The sequence below is a fragment of the Magallana gigas genome, chromosome 8, assembly GCF_963853765.1.
Source record: "Magallana gigas chromosome 8, xbMagGiga1.1, whole genome shotgun sequence".
NCBI classification, from domain to species: domain Eukaryota; kingdom Metazoa; phylum Mollusca; class Bivalvia; order Ostreida; family Ostreidae; genus Magallana; species Magallana gigas.
In genome coordinates, this window is record NC_088860.1 from 4,956,271 (window position 1) to 4,981,469 (window position 25,199).

Genomic DNA, 25,199 nt, shown 5'->3' on the forward strand with positions numbered 1-25,199 from the left:
TTTACATCAAAGTTACACATGTGCTTGAAAATCATGTCCGAGCCCTTTCACACCCCTGCCTAAACAACTGGCATCAAAAATTCAAGTGACCTCGTATTTTTACAAAGGTGGGAAAATCAGGCATTTTACATGTTGTTTTTTATCTCATAAAAAAGTGCAGTCCCTGTCGCTGGCGGAAAACTCCTAAAAACGAAGGGGAATTTGGGAATTATTTTCACTCAGCCATGTTTTGACGTGAACCTTCGAAAAAATAGTGTTGTGATACCTGCATTAAGAGGTCGCGTCATCAAGATATCACGTGACCTGGTGAACATTCTCGTCTGTTGGAGATTAACGGAGACAGCCGAGCATCTGGTTGAACGAGATTATTGCTTGAATCCATACAATTTTTTGAATATTTCGATTACTTATACATAGTTTGATGGAATCAATTCTATCTTTAATCATTACACAACACGATTCGTACGGGGTTTTTCTCAAAATTCTTGTCGGAAAAGTCCGACAATTCATATTATAAAAATGTGCGTAATTCAAAGACAGATGATCAACTACTTGCCAAGCAAAGTAACATATCGTTGATTTTAAAATGAATAATAATCGATAAAATCAACTCCAGTCAGTACTTCAGTACTTTGATAATAGATTAAAATGGCAAAGACTTCATATGTCATACAGTTGCATGGTTTGAATAATACCTCTGAAAAAAATAGTGGGTTAAAAGACCCGGATCAAAATATTGGATAAAGAAAACGCCATTGGTCCACATGAAATAGGAGATAACAGAATTCTTGAAAAGAAACCAAAAACGGATATACTTGCATACTATAATATAGCTAAAATGTAAGAAGGGAAAAAATGCACCGTCATTGATGGGTGTGTACGTACAGCGACGAAAAATTGGGCGCAGTTAAATTTTTTCTTTAAAAAAAATAATTTTTTTCCTGTTACATATATAGACGTCCGACATTGTAGTGTGGTAGGGTGACTTACCCAACACTTCTAGACCTATTTTGGTTATTTCAAACAAAAACCTTAGGTTGACGCTTCCAAAATGGGTGCTTAGCGATGTCATGATACAATCTCCATGTCTCCACGATATCAAGTGTTCAATAAATTTAAAAGAAACGAGTTTTAATTCTTTTTATTATATACCATAATTTAACAGGATGGTCAATAAATACAGATGACAGGTAGATGAGTGAGCAATAAAGCTGGATATAGACCGTCAATGAGAATACAGAGGAGATTATTTCTTAGATTATTTTTCCAAAAGCATTTGCATTTTGAAAGTGATTTCTGATGGTCAAAGCGTGCGCGTGTTTTGATTTTTATTTCTTAAATGAGTAGGCTCGCAGTAATTGTCTCGACAAAGGACAAAATACTTATGCTCTCATTGGAAAATCCTTATTAAAAAAAATTTATGAGAATATGAAATCTCTGGACATATTATAAACAAAGTTTCCAGTCTAGAGGTAGTTAAGAGTTCTCTCCCATTAAAGGAACGAGTTTATCGTGTATTGAATATACAAATAAATGAAAAATCTGGAACATATCATTACGTGTTTAATTCCGCAAGAGTGCACACGAACTGAGCATTACAAACCAGTTGCCAACGTCTCCGAGTACATTCGCAGAGTTCATAAATAAAATTTAGATATTCTTTCTCGTTCCATCCAATTCGTGGTTTGTAGATATCGAATCTGCGCAGATTCAGCGATATAAACAATGTAACGGACCTTCATCTCACAATGAATAGAAGTCAGACACATACTCTAACAAAGTATTTACAAATGTTCATATTCTCTCCCAGTCTTAAAACAGTCAGACAAGACTACGCGATCGCGGGTTTAGGATCACTCACGCATGCGCGCTCACTATGACTGTAAACTCCTTGATTGCAAGATACGATTGCTACTGTCCTTTGACGATAGCAGACGATGTAATATCCGGTGTTTTCCTTGGCGGGGAATACATTACTTCCGTCCGGTTTTCCAATGCATGATGGGAATTTGCTTTCACAAGGCTCACAGTTTGTTCCAAAACACTGATTTTCTACGTACTCGCCTAAAACAGAAATTAAACAAATACATAAATCGTTTGATTCACTTAGTTATATAGGTAAAATTTAGCAGATACATTAATTTACTTATTTGATTCACTTTGTAATATGAGATTTTTTTTTTACAATGGTTATGAATTCCGCGAGCCTACTCACATGGAGACATGGGTATCTTCTTCCGCTTGGCGCAGTCTACCATCATGAACAGTTGGCAGCCGACAGCGGGGGAGGCGAACAGCTTGGGGTAGGTGCATTCTCTGAGGTAGGGCTTGTTCAGACCCTGGACGGTTGAGGGGTCGCTGCAGTTATAGTACCTCCCACAGTTCTCAGGATCAGGAATGATGGACGTCGGGTTGTCTCGGCAAAATTTCCCCAAAACCACTGAAAAATAAGAACAAACATTTTAAGGCATTTAATCTTTAAACTTCATGATGTAAAAAAATCATTCTGAAGCAGCTGAATAAGGGTCTTAAACCGTATCTCCAAGAGGAGTTTATGTTAGCCATCTTTTACACATACCTTTTGTGTAGAGATAACTCAGGTATAAAAAAAAAAATGACTACTCAAGTAACCATTCGCAGCTTCTCGGGTTTTTCCAGCAGAGTTTGGAAAAACACATCGGATGTATTTTAATATTAATATTACCGGATGTTAGATTTTTTATACAAAATTGAGTCCCTTCCCATCAAAGTATTAGCTAGACAGCCCTGTGTGTCTCTGTAAACTGAACTGAACTTTATTTATTTTACAACGATTGATAAGCAAGTTCTACAAATTATATTAATATCTCTCGTTGGCACGGATGTTAGCGCGAGGGGGTCATTGGTGTGGGAAGAAGCCGGAGTACCCGGAGAGAACCCACGTGTCCAAGCGGGCGACCGCCATACCCTATCACATACAGCCACTGTCGATCACGAGGATCAAACTCGGGTCGCAGCGGTGATAAGCGAGTGCATTGTCCACTACGCTACTTGTGTCTCTGTAGTGGTATATATCAATTTTCATATTGATATTATTTTTATAAAAGGTGGTGTCAAGGATTAAATACATACGATGTGTTTTTCCGAGCTCTTCCGGTTCTTGCGATTTCTCATTTAACATACCTGGTGACACGTTCTCCGAGCACTGGCGCGTGGCCGGGTTGTATTTGGACACCTGACAGGCCTCCACGGACACAGTTCGGTTGCGGTAACACTTGATGTAGTACTCCGAGTCCAGTTTCCCGGGGTACGGGTTGTTGTTGTCCGGAAGGTTGATACAGCTTGGCAGGCGGTCCTCACATGGTACACAGTTGGCAGAGTTTTGCTCGCAGTGGTTCTGTAGGTAGTCGCCTGGTAAAACAAGACAAAAACGTAAACTAGGCGATAAAGAAATGGCCAAAGATCGAGTATAACGCTGAAGCGTCGTGTGACTGGATGGAACCATTCACCACCCAAACTTCCTTCTGTTGCATGTATGTTAATACTTTTTAAAGATTTCAACTATCACTACATGATATCATGAATTCGTGGATTATATACTCACAAGGCGCTTGGGGTTCTAGACGATCCCCGCATGTGACGTCACTAAAGTTTTTACACGTCATGGTGGTTATGTCAAACAGTTGTGGATATCTACACTCCCTAAGATGGCTATCGCCGATAGCTTGCCTGCAGTCGTAGTACTGTGCGCACTGGAGGGGGTGGGGCAGAATGTCTTTGGGCTTTTCAGTGCAGTGCTTTTTAACCATGTCTGTTGTTAAAAAAATACATGAACATATTTCTGTTGTCTGTGTAACACAAAACCAAAAGGATTTCACTTTTAAAAAGATAATGTTGAGATTGTGCTTCCAATTATGGTTCATCTGACAAATTGAACACAGAATTCATGAAGAATTTGGACGACATTAACCAATTTAAGTATAACTCTTCAAACTTTTGCCTTGCATAGTTACCTTCTGTAAGTTGTGTTGCCTCTCTGACGCGTCCTAGCATTCCTTGAGTTCCTTCTCTTGAGCGTGTCTGTGTATTATCGGTAACGCGTCCTAGCATCCCTTGTGAACCCTCTCTTGGGCGTGTCTGTGTATTATCTGTGACGCGTCCTAGCATCCCTTGTGAACCCTCTCTTGGGCGTGTCTGTGTATTATCTGTGACGCGTCCTAGCATCCCTTGTGAGCCGGTATCTGTGACGCGTCCTAGCATCCCTTGTGAGCCGGTATCTGTGACGCGTCCTAGTGCACCACCTGACCTTAATCGCGTACAGCGCCTCTCCACAGGGTCAAACACACCTTCCCGACATTTCTCTGTGGCGATGGATCTGCCTCGGAAACATATGACGTAACTATCGCGGGTTGCATCACTGTTGGTAGGATGAAGCCCGTCCACTAATTTGGAGCAATCAAAATGGCGCTCACTGCACGGTTTACAAGTGGGATTTGATGGCGGACAACGGTTTTGCAAATAGTCACCTGTGATGGAATATATAGATCAAAAAAAAATTAAAAAGTTCAAGTTTCAAAGATATTCAGCTCAAACTAGTCCAAATTCATCAACTTTATACTTACAAGGTGAAGTATACTCTCTCCTCTTCCCACAATCAACAAGGGTAAAGTTGACACAGGTTGAGGATTGGTCATCAAATACGTGGGGGTACGGACATTCTCGGAGGAACGTGCGTGCTTTGATACTCTCCTCTCCGCAGTCAAAGTACTGGGCACAGTTCACGGGATTGGCTTTTATTTCGCCGGGATGAGCCTCGCAGTAAGCCCGTATAGCAACTATAGAAAATAAGATATAGATAATAAAATAAATTCAGAGTAAATTCTGAACGGAATATCTGTAAACCTAGAACTGATAAAGTTGCGTATACATCTAAATCTTTATATACCTGCTCCAATTTCCGTCCTACATTTCCTCTGCTTTGGGTCGAAGTAGCCTTCGGGGCAAGTCTCCACACTGACCGTGCGCCCCTCCCAGCAAATGACGAATGTGTCCGACATGTCTCTTCCCGGGAAAGTATTGTTGCCGTTCTCCCGCCCTACACACGAGGGCAGCCGCTCGGCACACGGTACACACGCCAGATCCCCTGGTCTACATTGGTTCTGCAGAGAATCACCTGAAAACAGATCCAGGGTTGTTACAAGATGGAGCTAGTAAGACACAAAAAGTTCTACTCTGTGCTGAATTTAAATTTGAATAAGGACAAGATCATTAAGAAAATGAACTTTATCTCGACTTCTTTCTCAAAACAAAAAAAAAATCCAAATTGTCGTGTATCCTACGAACGACACTGTGTCTCGAAATGAAAATGAGCGTCTCTCTCAAATAGAAGAGGAATGGTAATATAACAAACGGATTATCAGTGATTTCAGCTTACGCCCGGACTTTCCTCAGAGAGTGTGACGCTAATTGGGACATATATAAGTAGATTTGATATATAACGGAATTGTTGTAAGTGTATGATTCAAAACACAAGTTAAGCTCTTTGAAAAAAGCTTACCGCTTTTAAAGCAAACTCTAAACAGCAATAAGTTATCAAAGAAAATTTTATTTTTTGTTTGATATAAATATCGCCTTCCACTACAAAGTATATATACCATAGCGTGTAGAACGTTATTTATTCATGCACTTTTTAAGCATGCGTGTCTAAAACTGAGAAATTGGCACCTTACGCTTGTTAGTTGAGATCGACTGTAGTAGGGATGAGAGATCTTAGCAAGAGTTGTATTTTTATTAAGTTTTAGGTTAACCTTAATGCGTTTAGCATCTTAATGTTATTATTGATACCCCGGTATTAGTTTTACCGTATCTAATATGCAAACTTCTTTACTGATATCAGCAATACCGTATCAAATTTTCATATATTTCGTATATGCACAAACAATACAGAAGGAAAAGAGCAAATACTAAGAAAGAACTATATATGATAAGAGTTAAATTTGGCCCCCATATTCGCCATTTTTTAAGTGTTTCGGGTACAATAAAATATTAACTAATTTTTAAGAAGAGTTGTTATAAAATATATTTTTCATCTATTTATTTGATTTATTTGCACTCACTGGCAGTATATGACGTCAGAAGTGACGCCATTTCTATAATTCAATCAAAATCAGCCAAAAATTGAAATTTTTCTTATCTTTTTACGAATGGGAAATATAGAGCGCATCCTTGAACAAGGAAAATTTTTTTTGTCACTTATTAGTCTTGCCTAGATACATCTCTGATTAAAATATTTTATTTGTTCAAGAATGCGCTCTATGTTTTCGGAAGGAAACTCTGCTTGAAAAAAAACTGTTTTACGCTAAAAATGCAAAAATGGCGGGAAAAGGTTGTCTTTACAATGTCATATTTCTAAATTGTGGGAACTTGAACCAAAATGAATATTACGTAAACACATCACATAATATCTGTACTAAGAAAACAAAGAATGATAGTTAAATGATGATGTTCATTTTAGGGGGCCATTTTAGACCCTTATCATATATAGTCCTTTATTTATATGTTTTAAATAACATTGCTTTCAACTAGTTGTAATAAAAAGATAAAGCAATTCATTCATTCATAGCAATTTTAATTGCTTTTTTCGTTTTCTCGATTTTTAAGATTTGAAATCTAGGAAATTTGTGAAGTACGTAAAAAATTGTGGTAGAAAATTATCTCCATTGTGCCGGACAGTATTTCAAGTTTTCAACCAATGATATAAATGTAAATTTTCAAATCATGTCTTTTCTACCAATCACAAAAGAGAGGAAGTGCACAACCCGGAGACTATCTATTACTTTAACTCTTTATACCCTCTTCCAAGGAAGACGGTAATAAAAATGGAATAAGTTTTTAATACAGATGTTACCCTTCCTTAATATTGGTTATTCCAATAAGAGGCCAATGATGCACATTTTTGTATGTAACATTGTGGAGTATGGATACAAACATTAAGGTTAAAGTCTATACTTACACGGATTCAAAGGGATGACCCTGGAGCCACAGGATACCGAGCTATAGGCCTCGCATCGTCGGGATACCTGGTCAAACAGATCCGGGTACTTGCATTCAAACATATACTGTCCGTAGTCTCCGTTCGGCCTTGAACAGTCGAAATATTTTGAACAGTCTCTGGGGTGTGCCACCTTGACGCCTGGGTTTGCGTCACAGAATGCACGCGGGTTGGCTGAAAATGGAACAAGAATTGTATTCCTTCACGAGCTTGACTCATAAGGCATTTCATAAGTCAATCAATTCATTTGGCCAGAATGGATACCTGGATTAATTTCGGAAGCAATGGAGACGCATGATTTGACAATTGGGTCGTAAATGCCGGCTTCACAGGTTCTGACAAATATGGTTCTGTCGTTGAAGCAGGTGATGTACAGGGGCCCGCCTGGCTGCCCGGGGTACGTGTTATTTCCGTTCGGGAGCCCGTTGCATGATGGGATACGTTCCCTACATGGCTTACAAGTCGTCTGTCCGACTGGACACAACTCGTTCTGGATGTAGTCACCTGTAAACAAGGTAATGAGAGGTGAGCAGGTGTCGTTTATGAATCCGCTTTACGCCTACGATATCAACATGGTGTGTCAGTTTTAACGGTTTTCCAAAAGAAATCTAATGCTAACTTAGTGTTTAAATTTTTCAGCTTATCATTTGACTTAATAATATCGCCGCCTTGATATTGGCAGTTGTACATTCGAATAACTGTTTGATATCCGAATAGCATTTTAATTGTATACATACCAGGTATTACTATACTCTGTCCCGAGTTTTTGCTTTTACCTCTTTTTGCATGATATTTCAATAATAGTAAATACCTTTGTGCTCAAACTACGTTCATCCACTAATATGAAAAATGTCCAGATTATCTGTTTTGAAACGCCCCCTCTACCGCTTCAGGTTTCAATACACTTCCAAAAATTGAAAGTCTACGGAGATTTTGCATTGCATCAGCCATTAATAAGCCCGGATGATAACGTTAAAAAATTGCGCGATGTATTCCGAGTGTATTCCGAATGGAGAAAAGATGTAAACATTTCCCATTATAAATCTCCGTATGAAAATTGTTTTCGTTCCTGTGAAATATTTTGAGTGAAAAGGGATAATTGTTCAATGAATTCATCTTGGATATATTCCCTTTCATCGATTTCAATTGTATTTCTTTCACAGGTATGTGTATTTTTATTAAAAATCATCAAAAATTGATGGAAGCAATAACTAGGGACAGATTTTAATACCGATGCAAGTTACGTGTATATTTAGTAAGAAAGGCACCAAACGTTTGATATTAATCGCCCAAAATTGACTTTCTACAACCATTTTCTGAAAGATAAACTGCAGACCGTCGCTACTTACACGGATCAATGGGCACTCTTCTTCTGCCGCACCGGACCTGCATGAAGGGTCTACATCTCTTGAGCTCGGAGTCGTAGAGCTTTGGGTATTCGCACTCGTCAACGTAGGCGCCATATTTACTGTTGGGGAGCGAACAGTCATAGAACCGAGCACAGTTATCTGAGTCAGGAAGCCTCTCATTCGGGTTCGCTTGACAATATGCTACGGGATTACCTAAAAGAGAAATTATCGTTTCTTACAGAGATTTATTGTTATATAAAGAAAAGAATAAAAGAAATATATATATTGTTCAGGTAATAAATCTTTTGCAACCTGATTGAGAAAAAGACACCTAGATTGTGTTAATATGTGTTCTTTCAGTTTATATAGCAAGAAAAATAACTCTTCATAAAGAATTCGTCTGTAGAGGGAGATTGCTTTGGATGATTAGGGTGTTAAAGAGCTGTGGCTAAATAAAGTTAAGTTTTGATGGTGTTCTCCCCCTCTCCCTATAGATTTAGTAATAAATGATTTCTAAATACATGTACAGTGATGAACATTTGTACTCACTCGAATCCGCTACCTCTCGACATTGCCTCAAAGCCTCATCGAACACTCCCTTCAGGCAGGTCATGACCCTGAGCGTCCTCTCCATCTTACAGATCAAGTACTTGTTTGGGATGGTGGGGTGTGGGTGCGTCCCGTCACGAAGATTCCTACAGCTGGGCAGGCGCACACTGCACGGAACACACTTCCGTTGGTCGATCTCTGTGCACGGTTTGTGGGAGAACTCATAATCACCTTGATAAATGACAATCATTAAATTATGGCATTGACCATAAACTTACTGTAATTCAAGAGAAAATGCGCATGGTAACGTACGTAAAGACTACTGAACTACCAAAAGCTGCAAATCTTTTTTAGATCTATAGAAAAAATTCGGTTTGGTCTGTCAACCCGATTTTTTTCATAACGCAATATAACTGCAGCTATACTACAAAGTGATACCCTCGTGTAAGAGTATACATGTCTTAAAACTTTGGCACATACATGGGCTCTTTGGCTCCAATCTCCTTCCACAGTTTACAAGGTCAAAAGATTGGCAAGGCGTGCCACTGTTGGTATCGTTCTCTGACACCAGCAGAGGGTAGGGACACTCCTGGAGGTAGTTTCCGAGGGGCGTGTTCATCTGGCGACAGTCGATGTACTGGTGGCAGTTGTTAGGGTGAGGGACAACAGCTGACGGATTGGTCTTACAGTATGGACTAGGGTTCACTGTAGGATGCAGAAAAAGACAATCATGTACAAAATGATTTGCACATCGGTAAAACGTTTACTTAACACATCGGTAAAACGTTAAGCTATTAAATTGAAAAGCATTAAGAGGGCTGGTTGGTCGTAACCATTTTTAGACTATATTAATCTCCTTGATAAGAAGAGTTCCGTATAAAGATATACGAAAATATCAAAAATGTTGAATGCCAAAATATTTGGAATATTGTTTACTAAACGATACTAGTAGTTTATAGCTTAAGAATCGCATCAAAAATTGTGAATGATATGGTGGGTAATCTTAACCCATTCTTATTAACGCCAGACTTTATTGATTTGTCAAAACATAGCTAAATACTTACATGGATCAAACTCCATGGCACATGATCCAAGAGCCGGGTCAAAATTAGGCGCCACGGCGGGACATTCAGTCACTCTTTTTGTCCGCTCGTCCATGCATTCCATAAAGAAGTTTTTTCTTCCGGGCACGGCCTGGGGTCCGTCCCTCTTACCGATGCAGCTAGGGTGCTCTGCCTCGCACGGGGGACAAGAACCGGCGGGGTTCTCACAGATGAGGTTCATTTTGTAATCGCCTATAACAACGAACACACTTGCTATAAGTAATGCTCACAAAATTCACCATTAATATACATTCATGAAGGACCCGTGTCAGAAGCATCTTTTTTTGCTACGATTAAAAAATAACCAAGAATTGTTTTTCTCTCAATCTTTTTTGTCAAAACAAATATCAGTGAATGAGTTTGTTCTTTGACAGATTTTCCAAATGCATGGTTAATATTTTATTTTAAATCAAATAGCTATTGCACGGTTTGCGTTATGGGTTAAGTTTGCTGGTTTACATACATGGCGCTTTTGGCTCTGGTCTAGTTCCACAGTTGATTTCTCTGTAGGATTTACAAGAGTTGTTGTAGCTGTCGAACAGATCCGGGTACCTGCATTCATGCTGGTACTGACCAATTCGAGAGTTCCTGTTCGTGCAGTCTATGTAGCGTGCACAGTTATCTGGGTGCGCCATTATCGCCAATGGGTTCTCTGTGCAAAAAGCCACGGGGTCCGCTGAAAAAGATTTTGATAAAATCAAAATAATACCAATGTCAATGTAAACCAATCTTGAATAAATCTCAGATTAAAAAATCTCTGAATGACACATCTTATGCAATTTTAAGCTTTTAATTGCTGCTAGATATTGAGCAAAATGCAAATAGACAGTTTTAAAATGTGCAAAAATTAAAATTCCATGCAAGGGAAAAAGCAACTGATTCAGGATGATGCAGTGGGGGGTTTTAATCATACAAAGTGCCTGTTGGGTACATTGAGAGTGTTAATGCAGTAGGTTACATCCATCAAACACAAAGCTAGCTCCTGGAACGGAAACAAACAGTTAGTTATAATCATCTACAAGATTAAAGCTATGGTGCTAAAATGTGCAAAATATACATTGGTTGCGTGAAGTCTTTCGTTGTATCAATGTTATCACCAAATGGTTCCCAAAGCGAAGCTACCAAGCGCTCCAGAAAAAGTCCTTACATGGGTTAAACTGGGAGCTCTTTTTATCGACACACAGTCTTAAGGCAGGGCTAAATACTCCCGGGGAGCAGGACCGGAGCTGACTCATTCGTTCATTCTCACATACAATGAAAAATACGTCATTTCCGGGAATAGCTGTGGGCCCATCCGGCATTCCTGCGCAAGGTGCAACGGCACAGCTTCGTTGTTCGAAATCAAAGATGTACGGTTTGCAAGTATCAAATCCAAGGAATACATTGTTACTGCAGATGTAGAACTCGGTCGCCGACCCCGGTACCACGTTGAATCCGTCAGGTTTTCCGGTACAGTCTAGTTTCCTTGATGGTCTATCTCGTGAAAGGATTGGGGTGGATCTGGATGTAGGCGTAAGCTGAGGAGGGGGTGTGGGGATACTTGGCATCACTTCACTGGGTAACTGTAAGTTGGTTTCTCGTGGTATGTTTCTGTTAGCTAAGGTTGTGGTACATTTTCTGAGTTCAGGGTCAAAATAATCTGGACTACAGGACCCATACTGGACCAAAACGTTTCCTTCGCACACGAAATATTCGGTATTGGTTTTCGGCATAGGATAATTTCCATCGCTGAGTCCGTCACAAGAGATGGTGTCGGCCCTTGGTCGGCATATCCTGTTCAAAGCGTCGTAGAAATTTGGGGAGCATGTGTCCTTGCCGGCATAGTTTTCTTTCTGGCACAGTATGTAGCCCATTTCATTCCCCGGCATCGGATTCCTGCCGTCAGGGAGGCCCTTGCAGTCGTACTCGGGCATACTGCACTCTGCGTTGATTGGGTCGTAGGTGTTAGGTGCGCATGATCTAATACTCAGTACATTGCCGTTCTGGCATTGCAAGTATTCAAAGTTATTGTTAGGAACGGCATGGTTTCCGTCCGGTTTTTGTCGGCAGCCGTTATACCGAACAGCGCAGGGGACACAATTAGGGTCCTCGCAATGTTGGTTTTTCTTCCATTCGCCTATAATGTTCAATCAGTCAATGAAATATCTTGTTAATTAACGCACTGTTCTATTTACTACTATGTAAAATTTTAAACTACGTTCCGATATATGTTGCAAACTACGCAATCGTTTTTAAAAAATGTTATTCTGAGAGAAAAATGATTACAACTTTTATCTAGATTACTCAAAATATTTACCATTACCATCACAATTATTTCATGCAAATCTGGAATTTATCCTTAGAATAACAACTAAAAGTAATTTAGTAAATGTAAATCCATGAATACATGCTCTCCAGCATCTCACTAAATGGAATCACTCTACATATATATACAAGTGATCTAACGCTACTCACAGGGATCCTTCGGTTCATAGCGCCACCTACAGTTGGCCGCCTCGCGCGGCACACAGCTCAGACTCTCGATGTTAAACAGCTGGGGGAAGGGGCATTCCCGGAGATATCGGCCCAGCACCGGGTCCTTCATCATAGCACTACAGTTATAGTACCTGGCACAGTTAGCGATGTGGGGGAAAATCTTCGTCGGGCGCTCGGTGCAGAAAGTGTCGACTGAGTCTGAAAATTTAAAAAAAGTTTTAAAAACTTTTTTCATTTGCTTTAACGAAACAACCAAACACTATTTCTTGAAATTTATGAAAGAGTTTCTTACATGGATCCAGTTCGGTGGTACAGAATCGTAAGTTTGGATCATATACTCCGTATCGGCAAATTCCTACCGACAAGGTTCTCTCCTTGAAACAAGAAATATAAAAGGGGGACAACTCTCTTCCAATGAATGTGTTATTTCCGTCTCGCATCCCTTCACAAGATGGCGACCTTTCTTCACACGGCAGGGCGCACATTGGTCCGTTGCAGTTTCTTTGGGAATTTAAGTATTGACCTACATGAAAAGCAAAGTCTTGATTTTTCTTAATGAAAAATATAATTTGAGTTACATTTTTATTTCTTTAAGACAAAAACGTACATGGTGCTTTCGGGACAAATCGGCCTTTGCAGTTGACTTCCGGAAAGTCCTCGCAGAATCCAGTTTCTATCGAGAATAGCTGCGGATAAGGACATTCATCTTGGTTCAGTTCAAATCCCTCGTACCTAACAGCTAAACTAGAGCAGTTGAAGTAGCGGGCACAGTTGTTGGGGTCGGCGATTAGCAGTCCTTCGTTCCCTACACACATCGGGTGCATCTGACCGCTCACGGGATTCCTGGAATTCCTGGGATTTGTTGGAAACATGGGATTGGCTGGACTCACGGGATTTGGTGGGTTTCGCATGTTTGGGGGTGGTGGTCTCTGTCCGTCGATATTTATCATAGGTGGAATACCTTTGATGGCCTGCATCGCCACCTCTTCTGGGTCATATGGAGCCTTGTCCGGGAAAAGAGTCGGAGCTGGAAAAAGAGCACGCTTATTTCTAATTCATTGTGATACAACTAACCCACGTGTTACAGTTTTATTCATTGGTTGTTGTTCAAAACACAGTGCTGTGTGCAGACTCAAATGAAAACCTACCGATATCTTCTCCTAAGCACCGTCTCTCGACAGGGTCAAAGATGTTCTGGCCTGGACAGGTCAGCGTGTTGATGGTTCTCTCGCCGAGACACTCGATGTACCAGGGGGTCTGTTCACGCCCCAGGAAGGCGTTCTTACCGTCGGGCAGTCCCTCACAGCTTGGATGCTCTAGTTCACATACCGGACAGTTAGTCCCCGTACACTGATACGCCTTGTAATCACCTGCAAAAAAGTTTTAAAGCTGTTGCAAAGCGTCTGTTTCATTATGCAAAGTTTCTTCTCTAGGTAACTTGCATATTCCAAATTTAATTAAAACTGATGCTAATTAGATGCACTGAGCAGGTTTATAATTTTCCCTTCCGGTCATGCATTTCACGGGGGAAAAAATCATCTGCAACATTTGTGTATATACAGTATATACATATTTGTTTTGGCTGTCTTTTTGTTTCTCTCTTAGCAAACATAGATAAATATCTTAAAAGTGCCATGTTCTTTCTTAACAAAAAGGGTATTAATTTTACATTGAAAAAATGTTTAAAATGACCCATGAAGTAGGACTTGGTTGGTCCTTTGTACAAGTTAATGTGTACTCACAGGGGGCCTTGTACTCCCTCCGGCCGTTACACTGGACATCCTGGAAGTCCAGGCACGCCTGTTGGGTGGGGGAGTACAGTTTGGGGTAGGTGCATTCCTTGATCATCTGATTCTTGTCTCGGCAGTCAAAGTACTTTGTACAGTCACCCGGATGTTCCATCCTTGCGAAAGGGTTCGTGGTACACAGAATGTCAACTGCGCCTAAATATCAATTGTATGTCTTTAAGTTCTGATTATTTAAATGTAATAAACTGCATTAATTCTTCTTTGAAAACGTAATACTTCTACATCCTGTTTACGTTATACTGTGCATACTGCAGTATAGTTTTGTTCGATATTTATTTGCTATGGAATTCTCCACGAAATATAGAGATTCCACAGATGATATATATTAAACTTACGAGGGTCGACCTCCCGGGTACACCGGCCCAGAACTGGGTCAAAGACCCCGTCCCGGCAGATCTCTATGCTCTCTGTCTTGTTGTTTTTGCACATCAAATAAAACTTGGTGAGTAGTCTCCCTTGATATGACGTAGGCCCATTCGGAACACCCTCACATCCGGGTATCAGATCGGTACATGGCGTGCAGCCCGGTCCAGAACACTGGTGTCTGACGTAATCACCTAAAGATACAAGATTACATCGATATGTCACTTCCATGTAAAGCAGTCAAACCTGGCTTTTGGCGACTTTTTGTCAGTTGACACTCGTTCCTAAAAGCTACTGTGTAACTTACAAAAAATTTGAAAATTGTTATTGGTGCATATTATTTTATTCTGATATGTATTATGTTAGATAATAAAGCCACTTTGAGTGTTCTGAATTCTTACAGGGGGAGAGAGGTTCCGCTCTGTCACCGCAGTCCACCGAGGCGTAGTCTTCACACCTGAGGGTTTGATCGTTGAACAGCTTGGGGTAGGGGCACTCGTTCAGGTAGGCCGGCTGGTTTGGCAGACTGTTCATGTTGCTACAGTCGTAAAACTGGGCGCACTGGGTGGGGTGCAACACCTGCACGGCCGGGTAGTCGGGACAGAAGGACATCACCACGTCTGGAAAATTAATAAACAGATTCAGGTAACAGACCAGTGTACATTCAGGTAACGGTAGAACAACAAACAGGACTCGTTTATTACAAGGCATATCTTTGCCAAATGTGAAGAATTCCTCAATTTCGACAGAAGCTCTACCAAGAACCTTGTAAATGATACTATTATAGTTCAAAACTTCCATCAAGATACATATGTGATGGTTTTCTTTTAATAATACAGCTAATTGGACAAACTAAGGGCTTAAATGAGCAATTCTGAAAGAGGAGGAGGGGAGGCAATTGTAAAAAGTGTTCCTTCAATGCATGTTCAACTTTTGTGCAGACTACAGAACTACGAGAATATCGGAGATGTAAGTAAAAATAGTACACACTCAGGTAAACTTCATAACATTGTGTACCTTTTCATTTCTTATTAAGTACCTGTAGATATTTTTACTCCGGTGTTCAATTATATCACCCAAATGCATTCCAATCACGCGTGCTGCACACAATAGCGATATTAATTGTGGGGAACAGGGGTTTTTTTAAGGGGATTTTACTTGATTTTACATGGATGATAAGGATTTTTTGATAGGAATTGGCTGTCGTTTTTGGGATAAAAAAAGATATATAAGAAATGCATATTTTAAGATAATGTTTTGTTTCGCATTTTTATATAATAATTATGATGTAATGATGTGTTACACGAAGGTCCTTATCAACAATTACTTTTTACAAGTATTTTTTTTTTCTTTCTCTTTTTTGTGGAACATGTTTATTTTTCATATATATGAATATTCGAGTTAAGGATCTTTTGATGTGTGAAAACATTTTTTTTTTAGTTTTTTTCCGTTATGATTTTTACGTGATATAAATAACCAGGTGATATATTCATTGTGTTAGATATTTTATTTCTTTTCCATGTTTTGTTCGCAGTTTCAAAAAAAAGTCCATCATGCAATGCACGTTTTGAACTTTCTGATTCAACAAAGTTAACCAATTCCAAAAACGAAAAAAAAGAACTAATATACAAGTTATATCGTCCAATTTACAACCGTTACGGATTGTTAATGACTGGTTTTGAATGACAGAAAATTGGAAGATTTCATTAATCATAAGAATTCATGGACTTAATCACTGTATTATCAATTTCCTTTGTCTCCCATTAATCAAAAGTGTCAATTAGGAGCGATGAGCTGTTGACAGTTTCGTATAATTGAATTGTTTTTCTGTCGAAGTTCGATGCTTTTGATCTAATACCAAATAAAGGTCTTACTGTCTTCCAGTATTTGGGATTGAGAAATTGGAAAGATATACATATATCAGGTCATTTCTAGACATTAATTGAATGGTTTTGTCACGATTATTTAATTTTAGTTTGTGACATCAATATAACACATGTACACCATAAAGCGCCCCACAAACCGCGGAACTAAACGACTGCTTACGTCATAACCCAGCTATAATTCCGCCGCAGATTTCTGTTGAATACTGATAAATCTAAAGTTGTTTGCAGAAGTCAATAATGGATTAAACATTGGCTAGATAATTTCAGATAGTGTACATGTAATATTTTACAAACGGTAAAAATACAATTTCCCTTCAACTCAAAGTAGTTTATTTGAAGTAACTGAAAGTCTATTCACTTATTAAAGCCCATTTCGGGATTGTTTTTTTTTAGTTTGATCATTTCCAAAACGCTCCAAAATATAAAAAATATGTGTAAAAATAACCATAAAAGACCTGAAAATTACATTCCAATAAACAAACAAATCAAAATAGGTCATTTGGTTTCGTGATACTACCACTCAGAATAAAGTATACATGTGCGGTACTGCAGAGAACAGTAGCCGAGCACTTCTAAAGATTCTGCACGATGATCGAAATGGGGGACCAATGCTACTTTTTGCTTAAATAAACCTTATAATGAATGTGAAAAGATTTATATCATTTCGTATGAATCACTGATGTACACAACATTAGTACATGTGTTATGGTATTCGTTATATAAAGAACTGCGAACGCTAACGCCCGTTTCCCGTTTTACATCCAAATATTTCGGAATTTCTGTCAGATATTCAAAAACTAAGTTTTCTACTAAAAAGTATAATTAAATTCTAATCAATTTTTATCAAAACAAAATTTGTAATAAAATTATTTATTTTTAAACAAAAGTTTTGCTTACGCGGGGTCTAAAAAAAAATTCATTGAAATCGGTCTCTATGATGAGTGAGGAAAATTTTATTTAGCGGCCAATATGTGCATAAAAACTTAATAATAACATATTTACTATATGTATTAAAGTAAAATTTCATTTTAATTCATATCTGTTAATTAGTTTTCGAAAATTTACAAAGCAAAATTCTTTTTTTGGAATGTATTTCGGTCTGTAGACATATCCCCCCCCCCCCCCCGTGAAACAACAAACCCTTTGGTAAAAATATGCTAAAAAACAATAATTAAAACCCCTCAAAAGGAATTTTTGATTCACGGGGGGGGGGGGGGGGAAGATGTTTTTAAAAACATTTCCGTTTTCCGTTATTTTCTATTATGAAATGAGCTATTTTAACCCAAAATACAAAGTTATCTCGCTTTGTTTGACCAAATCATTTATATTTAATGAAAATATACATAAATGTTTACATTATTATAAAAAATTAACTTTAATTAGACAACTTTCAAAAAATGACTTTTAGTTAGGCGGCTAGACAATGCTATCGTTCGCAGTCCTTCTCTTACAAAATTTGCCCGCACTAGTACATTGATAATATGTAGGTATGTGAAGTTTGGTGGATCATACCTGTATACCAGGTATGTAGATATAAACAGTACGTTTACACCTGTACCTGTCGTGTAGTAGTCGATGTATGTATTGCTCGGCATTCACCTTAATATAACGAGGAGTGTCCTTGGACGTTTACAGATGATGTGTGGTCAACAGACAGACCGACCGATCTACCGTTAAATTACAGATATGATTTGTTGAGCTATAAACTATCACTTTATTAAGAAGAAATTTAGTATTTTCTTATGTTTTTATACAGAACTCTTCTTCTAAAGGAGATCAATAAGGTCTAAAAATGGTCACGACTATCTAGTCCTCTTAATGGATAAATCTATGTAAAATGATGACGATGTTTGACCATGCCGTTATAAACAGTGTCGAATGATACCTAGAGGTTGTTTATCGATAAGTTATTTGTGTATTCCTTAAGCCAAATGTCTTATAAGATCAAACGACATGTGTTTGCAATGTTCGGTAAAAAGCTTTATATACTGTTTTTTGGTAGAACATTTACCTATATTAAACTGTATGTAGTTGGCGGTTATTTTTTCAGGATCTGGCTGGTAGGAGAGACATATCACCTTTGTCTCATTCCGTTTGCCTATTTACACACCAGATTTATGACTTGTCAGCTTTGTCAGGATATTTTAGGGAGACGTTGTGATTTTAATTCACTTTGCTCGCTTTTTTAATTAACCTTTAGGGGTTAATCCGCGTTCTTAAATGTGTGAAGGATCCACATAAACAACTACCGGTTTATTACACAGTAACATACACCGTCCGTAGAATCAAAATTTTGAAAAACGGAATTGCAATGTTGTATAATGCATTTAAAAATAATTCTATTGTAAAACAATGAATCATAATAATAAACATATAAATCAAACTATAGGGGGGACACGCCTCTTGAAATGTATTCAAAATGGTCTTTGTTTATCTATTATGTCAGAGGCTTACGCATATTTCAATGTTGATAGAGGGTTATGGTATATCTTAAGAAGGCTGGATGGTCGCTGCCATTTTTAGACTGTACTGATCTTCTTTAAAAGAAGATCTCTGTATAAAGATACAGGAAAATGCTTACAATTTATGGAATTTAATCTAAGGAGTAAGGAATCATTATTTTGTATTATGGGGTGATTAAATACGGTCGGGTGATAAGATCTAACAAAGCCCGAAGGGCTTTATGATAGATTTGATCACACCAACCGTATTTGATCACCTCATAATATTAAAAGAAAGTTTCCTTATTACTTGTATTTATATAATTTTCAGCAACTGTAAGATTAAATATCAAAATAGTTATCAATGAAATATATTGGACTATTCGTTACAAAATCGATTCGTAAATTAAAGTTATCACAGAAAAACACATTGGATAATGTAAATATTACTAAATAATAGTTAATAGCTTAAAAATCATGTATATAAAACTTTAAGGTAGTGTACACATGATGAGTAGTTTGATGACCACCAAGCCCCCGTAAGCACATACGCAAATAACAGAAAGAAATATTTTGGAGGGGAAAGCACCTTATTATTATTTTATTGAAAACACCATTTGTCTGTAAAAGGTCTGAGAGCTCGTTGATAGATTCTATTAAAAGATTTGTCCATTTCAAAATATCATTTTTTTTGGCAAACATTATCTTTGTTATTCGTTTACACCATTCTAGAATCAAATTGCACGCGATGTAATATTCTGACAAGTGACAGTTGTAGTGCATTCTAAGATAACGTATGACAGAAAGGACAGAACTTGAAAGCAGTCAACTTTTATCAAATCAGAATTTAATTACAAAATAATTAATTCCTCTAACACTTTGACACAGCCCGTCGCCGTTTGAGAACGCGTAGTTACACAACTGAGATAAAAAACAAAAATTAAATTTTGTGCATTAATAAAGCATATGACGTCTTTTTCTTTTGAATTTAAAAACAGTAATTAACAATCTGCAATGCATACCAGAGCATTGCTACACTTTGTTAAAACGTCAAGATAGCAAGAACTGATCCAAACTTAGGACAAGGAGAACGAGAAAACGAACAGGGACAGATGAACCAATACCACCATGAAAGGTCTATAACATTTGATAGGCTTAGTTTATTCTCTTTTGAGAAAGGGACAGGCATAGCCTATGCCTGTCCACTTCTCAAAAGAGAATAGGCTTAGTTCCACATACACTTTAACACCAAAATAATTTGCTTCCTTGACAGCGCAAACATTAGGCCAGGTTTTCATGTTGGGCAGGTCTAAGTACGTGTACTTACCCCCCGTACTTGGACACGGTTTGCTGACGTTCTGGGGCCAGGTGCACGTTTTACTGCCATAGTTGTAGTATAGCGAGGCCGGACAGTCTATCCAGAAGGGCATCTTTAGGCCGTTGGCATTCTGGCAATGAAGGTATCCGTGACAGTTCCACGGAATCCCGACATACACTTCATCGTTAGCACAGAAGTCTATCAGGTTGGGATAATATCCTCGTTTTAATTTCGCGGAAGCTAATCCAATTGTCAGAACACTTATATAACACAGATATAGTAGATTTTGATGAAAGGACATTCTGGAAAACGAAAGATGAAATAAATTAAGAAATATAAAAATATTTGAATCAGTCTCTCTAACTCTACAGCAGATCCGTCATGTCGCGTATTATTGCTGTCTCCAAAGTCACCTGGATTTCAGTTATTCGTGTGGATTTCACAAAGTTTGAGTTAAGAAATCGTTTGACATGCTGCTCTTATATTTATATGGAATTCTATATTAATTATGCAAAAACAAAACCACTGTATGGCTGTCCTATAGGCTATTTTGTTCTCACGCTAGACTGAACACGGTACGTAGTTGGCTCGCCCAGTATCGAACACTTGGGCAGCACCAAGAGATAAAAAACTTCAGGCCGAACAACGGTAACTCATTAACATTATTCGGTGTTGTTGCTTGTTTGGAATTCAATAGTTTGTTGGTTATTGTTTTTTTCAAATGACGATCCTTTAAGACTAGGAAATGGAACATGGCGGTTTACTCCCGTAGAATACTAATGTGGCCCTGAAAGTAGGCGAACAAACTTTTTATGGACCCACCCAAAGCTCGTCCACTTCTTGTACTAGACGGGAAATCTCCTTTATTGGCTCTATATATGTCAGACAAAATCTAATCATAACTCTATGTAGCACTGAAACTGTTTGAATGCCCAAAAATTATCTAACCAATCAATAAATACTTGTAAATTCAAAATTCGTTGCATATAACCTGAGGTCACGGTGAAATGGAACACCCCCTTAAAAATATGGCCTGAATTCTAACGTTATAAGTTATGTGATACAATGTGGAGTACATGTTGTGTACTAAATATTAAAAATGTTGATTTATGTGCAATACGATAAACAGAATGATTTCTTTTTGAATACTAATCACAAATGAGACCTTTCTGTGACATTTTCATTGTCCTTCAACTTCATAGCTATGATAAATTTAAGCAACAAGCGTTACACCCTTGAACTTTTCTATATACGCCAAACCTAAACAACAATAGCTGGTTCAATAGTGGAAATGCTTGTTTGTTTTTCTTTCTTTGTTTTATAAGACACATTGTATTGAATATAATCGACCGACGATGTACATGTACATGTATGGTGCACATAATGTATATATGATATGAGGATACAATAGGAATAGGAATATTAATTAGTAAGTCTGCATATTGCTTATTTCTTGAATATTTGAAATGGAGCTGAACTAATATATCTTCTGAGGAACCCTTTAGAAGCATTCCGTCATTTTGATTTTATCTTAAAAGAAAGATCCAATTGGTCGGCAATGAAGTACTGGATAAAATGACTATGACAGGCATTGCATATCAAGCATGCATATCCCGGTGTTAATGATGATTAAATCATTAGAATTATGTTGTCTAAGTGTCAAATACAAGACATCGCCCTCATTCAGATGTACAGATCATAGTAATAACGAATGTAATTAACATTAGGACCCCAACGAAGCACAAACAAGTGGCTATTTGCATACACTTTTCCCGGCCTTTAGGTAATATGAAGAAGTGGATTGTATATTCATTGTTATATCAATGCATGCACATGCATTCATGTTTGGAAGTATCATCTGAGGGTCTTGAAGAAGTTTTTATGCATTTAAGTTGGAGGTTCGTTTCCAGCATACACTATATACCGACTTATTCTTGAATTTCATTTTCATGTTAGTTACAAAACCCACTGACAATAGATGATATTTTTACTTTTGCATGGGTTTTTTTATTACTTGTAGTTTATATTTGCGCCATCTTACTGTGATTCCACTGCCGATCATCACTCATAAACAACAATGACGCGCTACTTATTGCTAATAAGGCGGGAAGTGTGACCCTTGACCTCAATAAAATGGTGAGGTTTGTTATAATACACGACAGGCACACACTTGTTGACTTAATCAGGCGCCTACGTCTTCGAATATTTGCACGATTCAGAAGGTTATGACCAAGCCATGCATTTGTTACCAAACAAAATAAATAGACTCCAGTTGACTTTTTTCATCGGACGGTTAAAATATGAAAATATCTGTAAATATGAATTTACTTAATATACATTTATCGTGGAGATGATTGGTGAAATATTTTTCCAATCACAATTATTTATTGACTGTTATCCAGTCAACCTAAACATAATCAATTTTCAATGAGAAACAAAATCATAATGAACAAAGCGACCTATTTAATGCCAAAAGACGAGATAGTAAACAACCTAAACAACCCTTGCTAACACCAAAATTTGAATTTATTCGTCTTGGGTGATGTATTTATAAATCTACAGACACGACGCATGGAACTCGTAAAAATATACGAATGTGGCAATAACATGAATCAAATCTAATAGGAACATTTGTCATGTGTATGTTATTAATGAAAATTTATACAAAAACATTGAAGTTGTGACTTTCCATTGGCTGGACAAATCCTTGGCTACAATTACCAAAAAGTTTCTCTTGTATAATTTATGTAAAGTACATAAAGTGTCGGCTTTGGTCCCAGGTAATTAGAAAAAAAAGGTTTCTAAATGTGCTTTGGCTAATTAACTCTAGAATTCTACAAGACTTGTATGTGACATAAAAAAGGGTCTTCATTTGTCCTTATTACCATACAATTGTTTATACAGAAATGGGAACTGAGGGTCCCCCTATATGAACTTTTTTTTAAGAGAACTGACTATTGACAATAAATTATACACCCACACATTGAATACTGTTAGATGGTGATCATGGTCTAACCGCAATGGGGGACTGGTCAAGTCAATGATATATGCAGGTTCTAATGAAGTCCCATACTTTGGCTCTCTTAAATTCGCCCCATAATGCATTGACTGTGTAGCATGTGAGGTCGCCATCGATATGGAGATATATAAGTAATACATCAATGCACGTAAAGCAGGCACTGACATGGTGTCCATAAAACCCGTGTTACACGGCGCCCTGCTCGATCGTTTTGTTATGCAAATCTTATCGTTAACTCGTTTTGATAGTGCAGCGTGGCCGAACGAGAGTTCACGATAGCCATTGACTGTCACCATAGGTGATGAAAATGCCACGTGACAGTTGTTGCTGTGGTGATTAGGAGAGTTGTCGGGATGTCATGTTCAAGTTTAGTTAACTGTCCAACCAACGTCGTTTTATATTTCAATTAACCTACTGTGAGGATGATATTAAATGCTAATTATTTACAACAGTGACACCATAAGATTGTGTCTAACCGCTGCGTTACATATTTACGAAGATTTTGCATGCCTTTTAGGGATGTATATAAATCAGTACAATAAGAAAACGCCCTGTCGTGATGGCTGTAAAATCAAAGCTGTCAATTCTATTAATTATGACATGATTTTGTAGCAATAACACCGATGGCTTAACAAAACTAATTCATTCGCAATACATTATACAAACACAAACTCCCTAAATAAATACAACGTATATCAGCCACATTGCGTAAGATATTGAGAATATCATTATACACCACACTCTAATCAATGTAATCATTTAAATTTTTCTTCGTCAAAATTAACAGAATTAATTTTCTATGACCTCATTTCAACACCAAATTTTTCAAAGAATACTTCACTTGTCATAATATTTTGAATTAATTCATAAAGACTGCTATTGTTTGAAAGGAGTCCCTTATTTTAAGGTCATTCTACTTTGATTACCTGGACCGTATTGAAACTATCAAATCTAAATCGTATGCAAAGTTTTACAAGAAATGATACTCTTATCCCTTAAATATTAATAATTCATCTTTCTCATTTTTGGGATGAACTATTAAACATTTGAAATCGGTTCTTTCTCACGCAAGTAGGAATACCTAAACAAGTTCTATTTTAAACGAATGCGTCTATTCCAGTCATAATCAAAAATCGGTACGTACCTGGTCATCTACAGAGGCTACCCAAAATAATTAAAATTCCTAGATAAATGTGAACATTGAGGACTTTCCGTGAGACAGCACCTGAGTGAGCCCCAGTCTTTCTTCTCTTCTACCAGAGAACTAAAGACCGGCGAGGATTCCCGAGTCCCGCACGCCTGAATGGGTCGTAATGATGAAACGTCGTCCTTTGTTCTTGTCAGATTTTTCTCCTATTTGCCATTCTACACAGAAATAATTAGTATACCTTATCATTTATCGACACTGTCATCTACGACACGACTCCCTATCACTTTTTGGCTCAGTTTTTTGTGTGTCTGGATTAAATTAGACCTTATTAACCTGCATTGTGTGGCAAAGACATAAATTTATTGCTCGGTTTGTGTAGGTTAGCGATTTCTATATTTTTATAGGAATATTTTGTCATTTTTGTCGTAAAAATAGAAGTTATAATGTTTGACGGGAAGGAACGGTTTATCAACTTACTTGTACGCAGTAGGAATTTAGTTTTCTGTTTTGGGGGGTTTTTTTCCGTTTCTTTTTTCCTTCTCTTTTACATCATGTACATGAACTTGGTAAGCAATTTTTGTTTACTTTTTTTTAGATGGAGAATGAGATTACAGTGAAAATTCCGGTTCAAACCAAGCTACAGCTTTGTCGGTCAAGCACTTTTTCTTGCGCAATGTGGCTGAATGTTGGCCCAGGTTTCAAATCCAC

General features: G+C 37.8%; 1 protein-coding gene across 2 annotated transcripts; it reads right to left on the minus strand.

The window, feature by feature from the left end:
- Positions 1 to 1,125: 1,125 nt before the first annotated feature.
- Positions 1,126 to 24,651, minus strand: LOC105330592 (uncharacterized). 2 transcript variants are annotated; one of them, XM_011432357.4, is made up of 24 exons: positions 24,486 to 24,651; positions 20,332 to 20,624; positions 15,079 to 15,297; positions 14,650 to 14,871; positions 14,249 to 14,449; positions 13,655 to 13,876; positions 13,114 to 13,533; positions 12,799 to 13,029; positions 12,486 to 12,704; positions 11,179 to 12,147; positions 10,495 to 10,707; positions 9,993 to 10,223; positions 9,409 to 9,633; positions 8,929 to 9,159; positions 8,380 to 8,592; positions 7,295 to 7,534; positions 6,992 to 7,204; positions 4,925 to 5,152; positions 4,602 to 4,814; positions 3,993 to 4,505; positions 3,584 to 3,790; positions 3,163 to 3,390; positions 2,216 to 2,440; positions 1,126 to 2,064 (listed from the first exon to the last, which is right to left on the minus strand). In XM_011432357.4, the coding sequence occupies exons 1-24, from the start codon at positions 24,491 to 24,493 to the stop codon at positions 1,832 to 1,834; spliced, it is 6,417 nt and encodes a 2,138-aa protein (XP_011430659.3). In that variant the 5' UTR covers positions 24,494 to 24,651; the 3' UTR covers positions 1,126 to 1,831. The 2 variants fall into 2 exon arrangements, with proteins under 2 accessions (XP_011430659.3, XP_065924132.1); XM_066068060.1 differs by lacking the exon at positions 11,179 to 12,147 and having other exon boundaries at positions 24,486 to 24,648.
- Between the last annotated feature and the right edge of the window lie 548 nt (positions 24,652 to 25,199).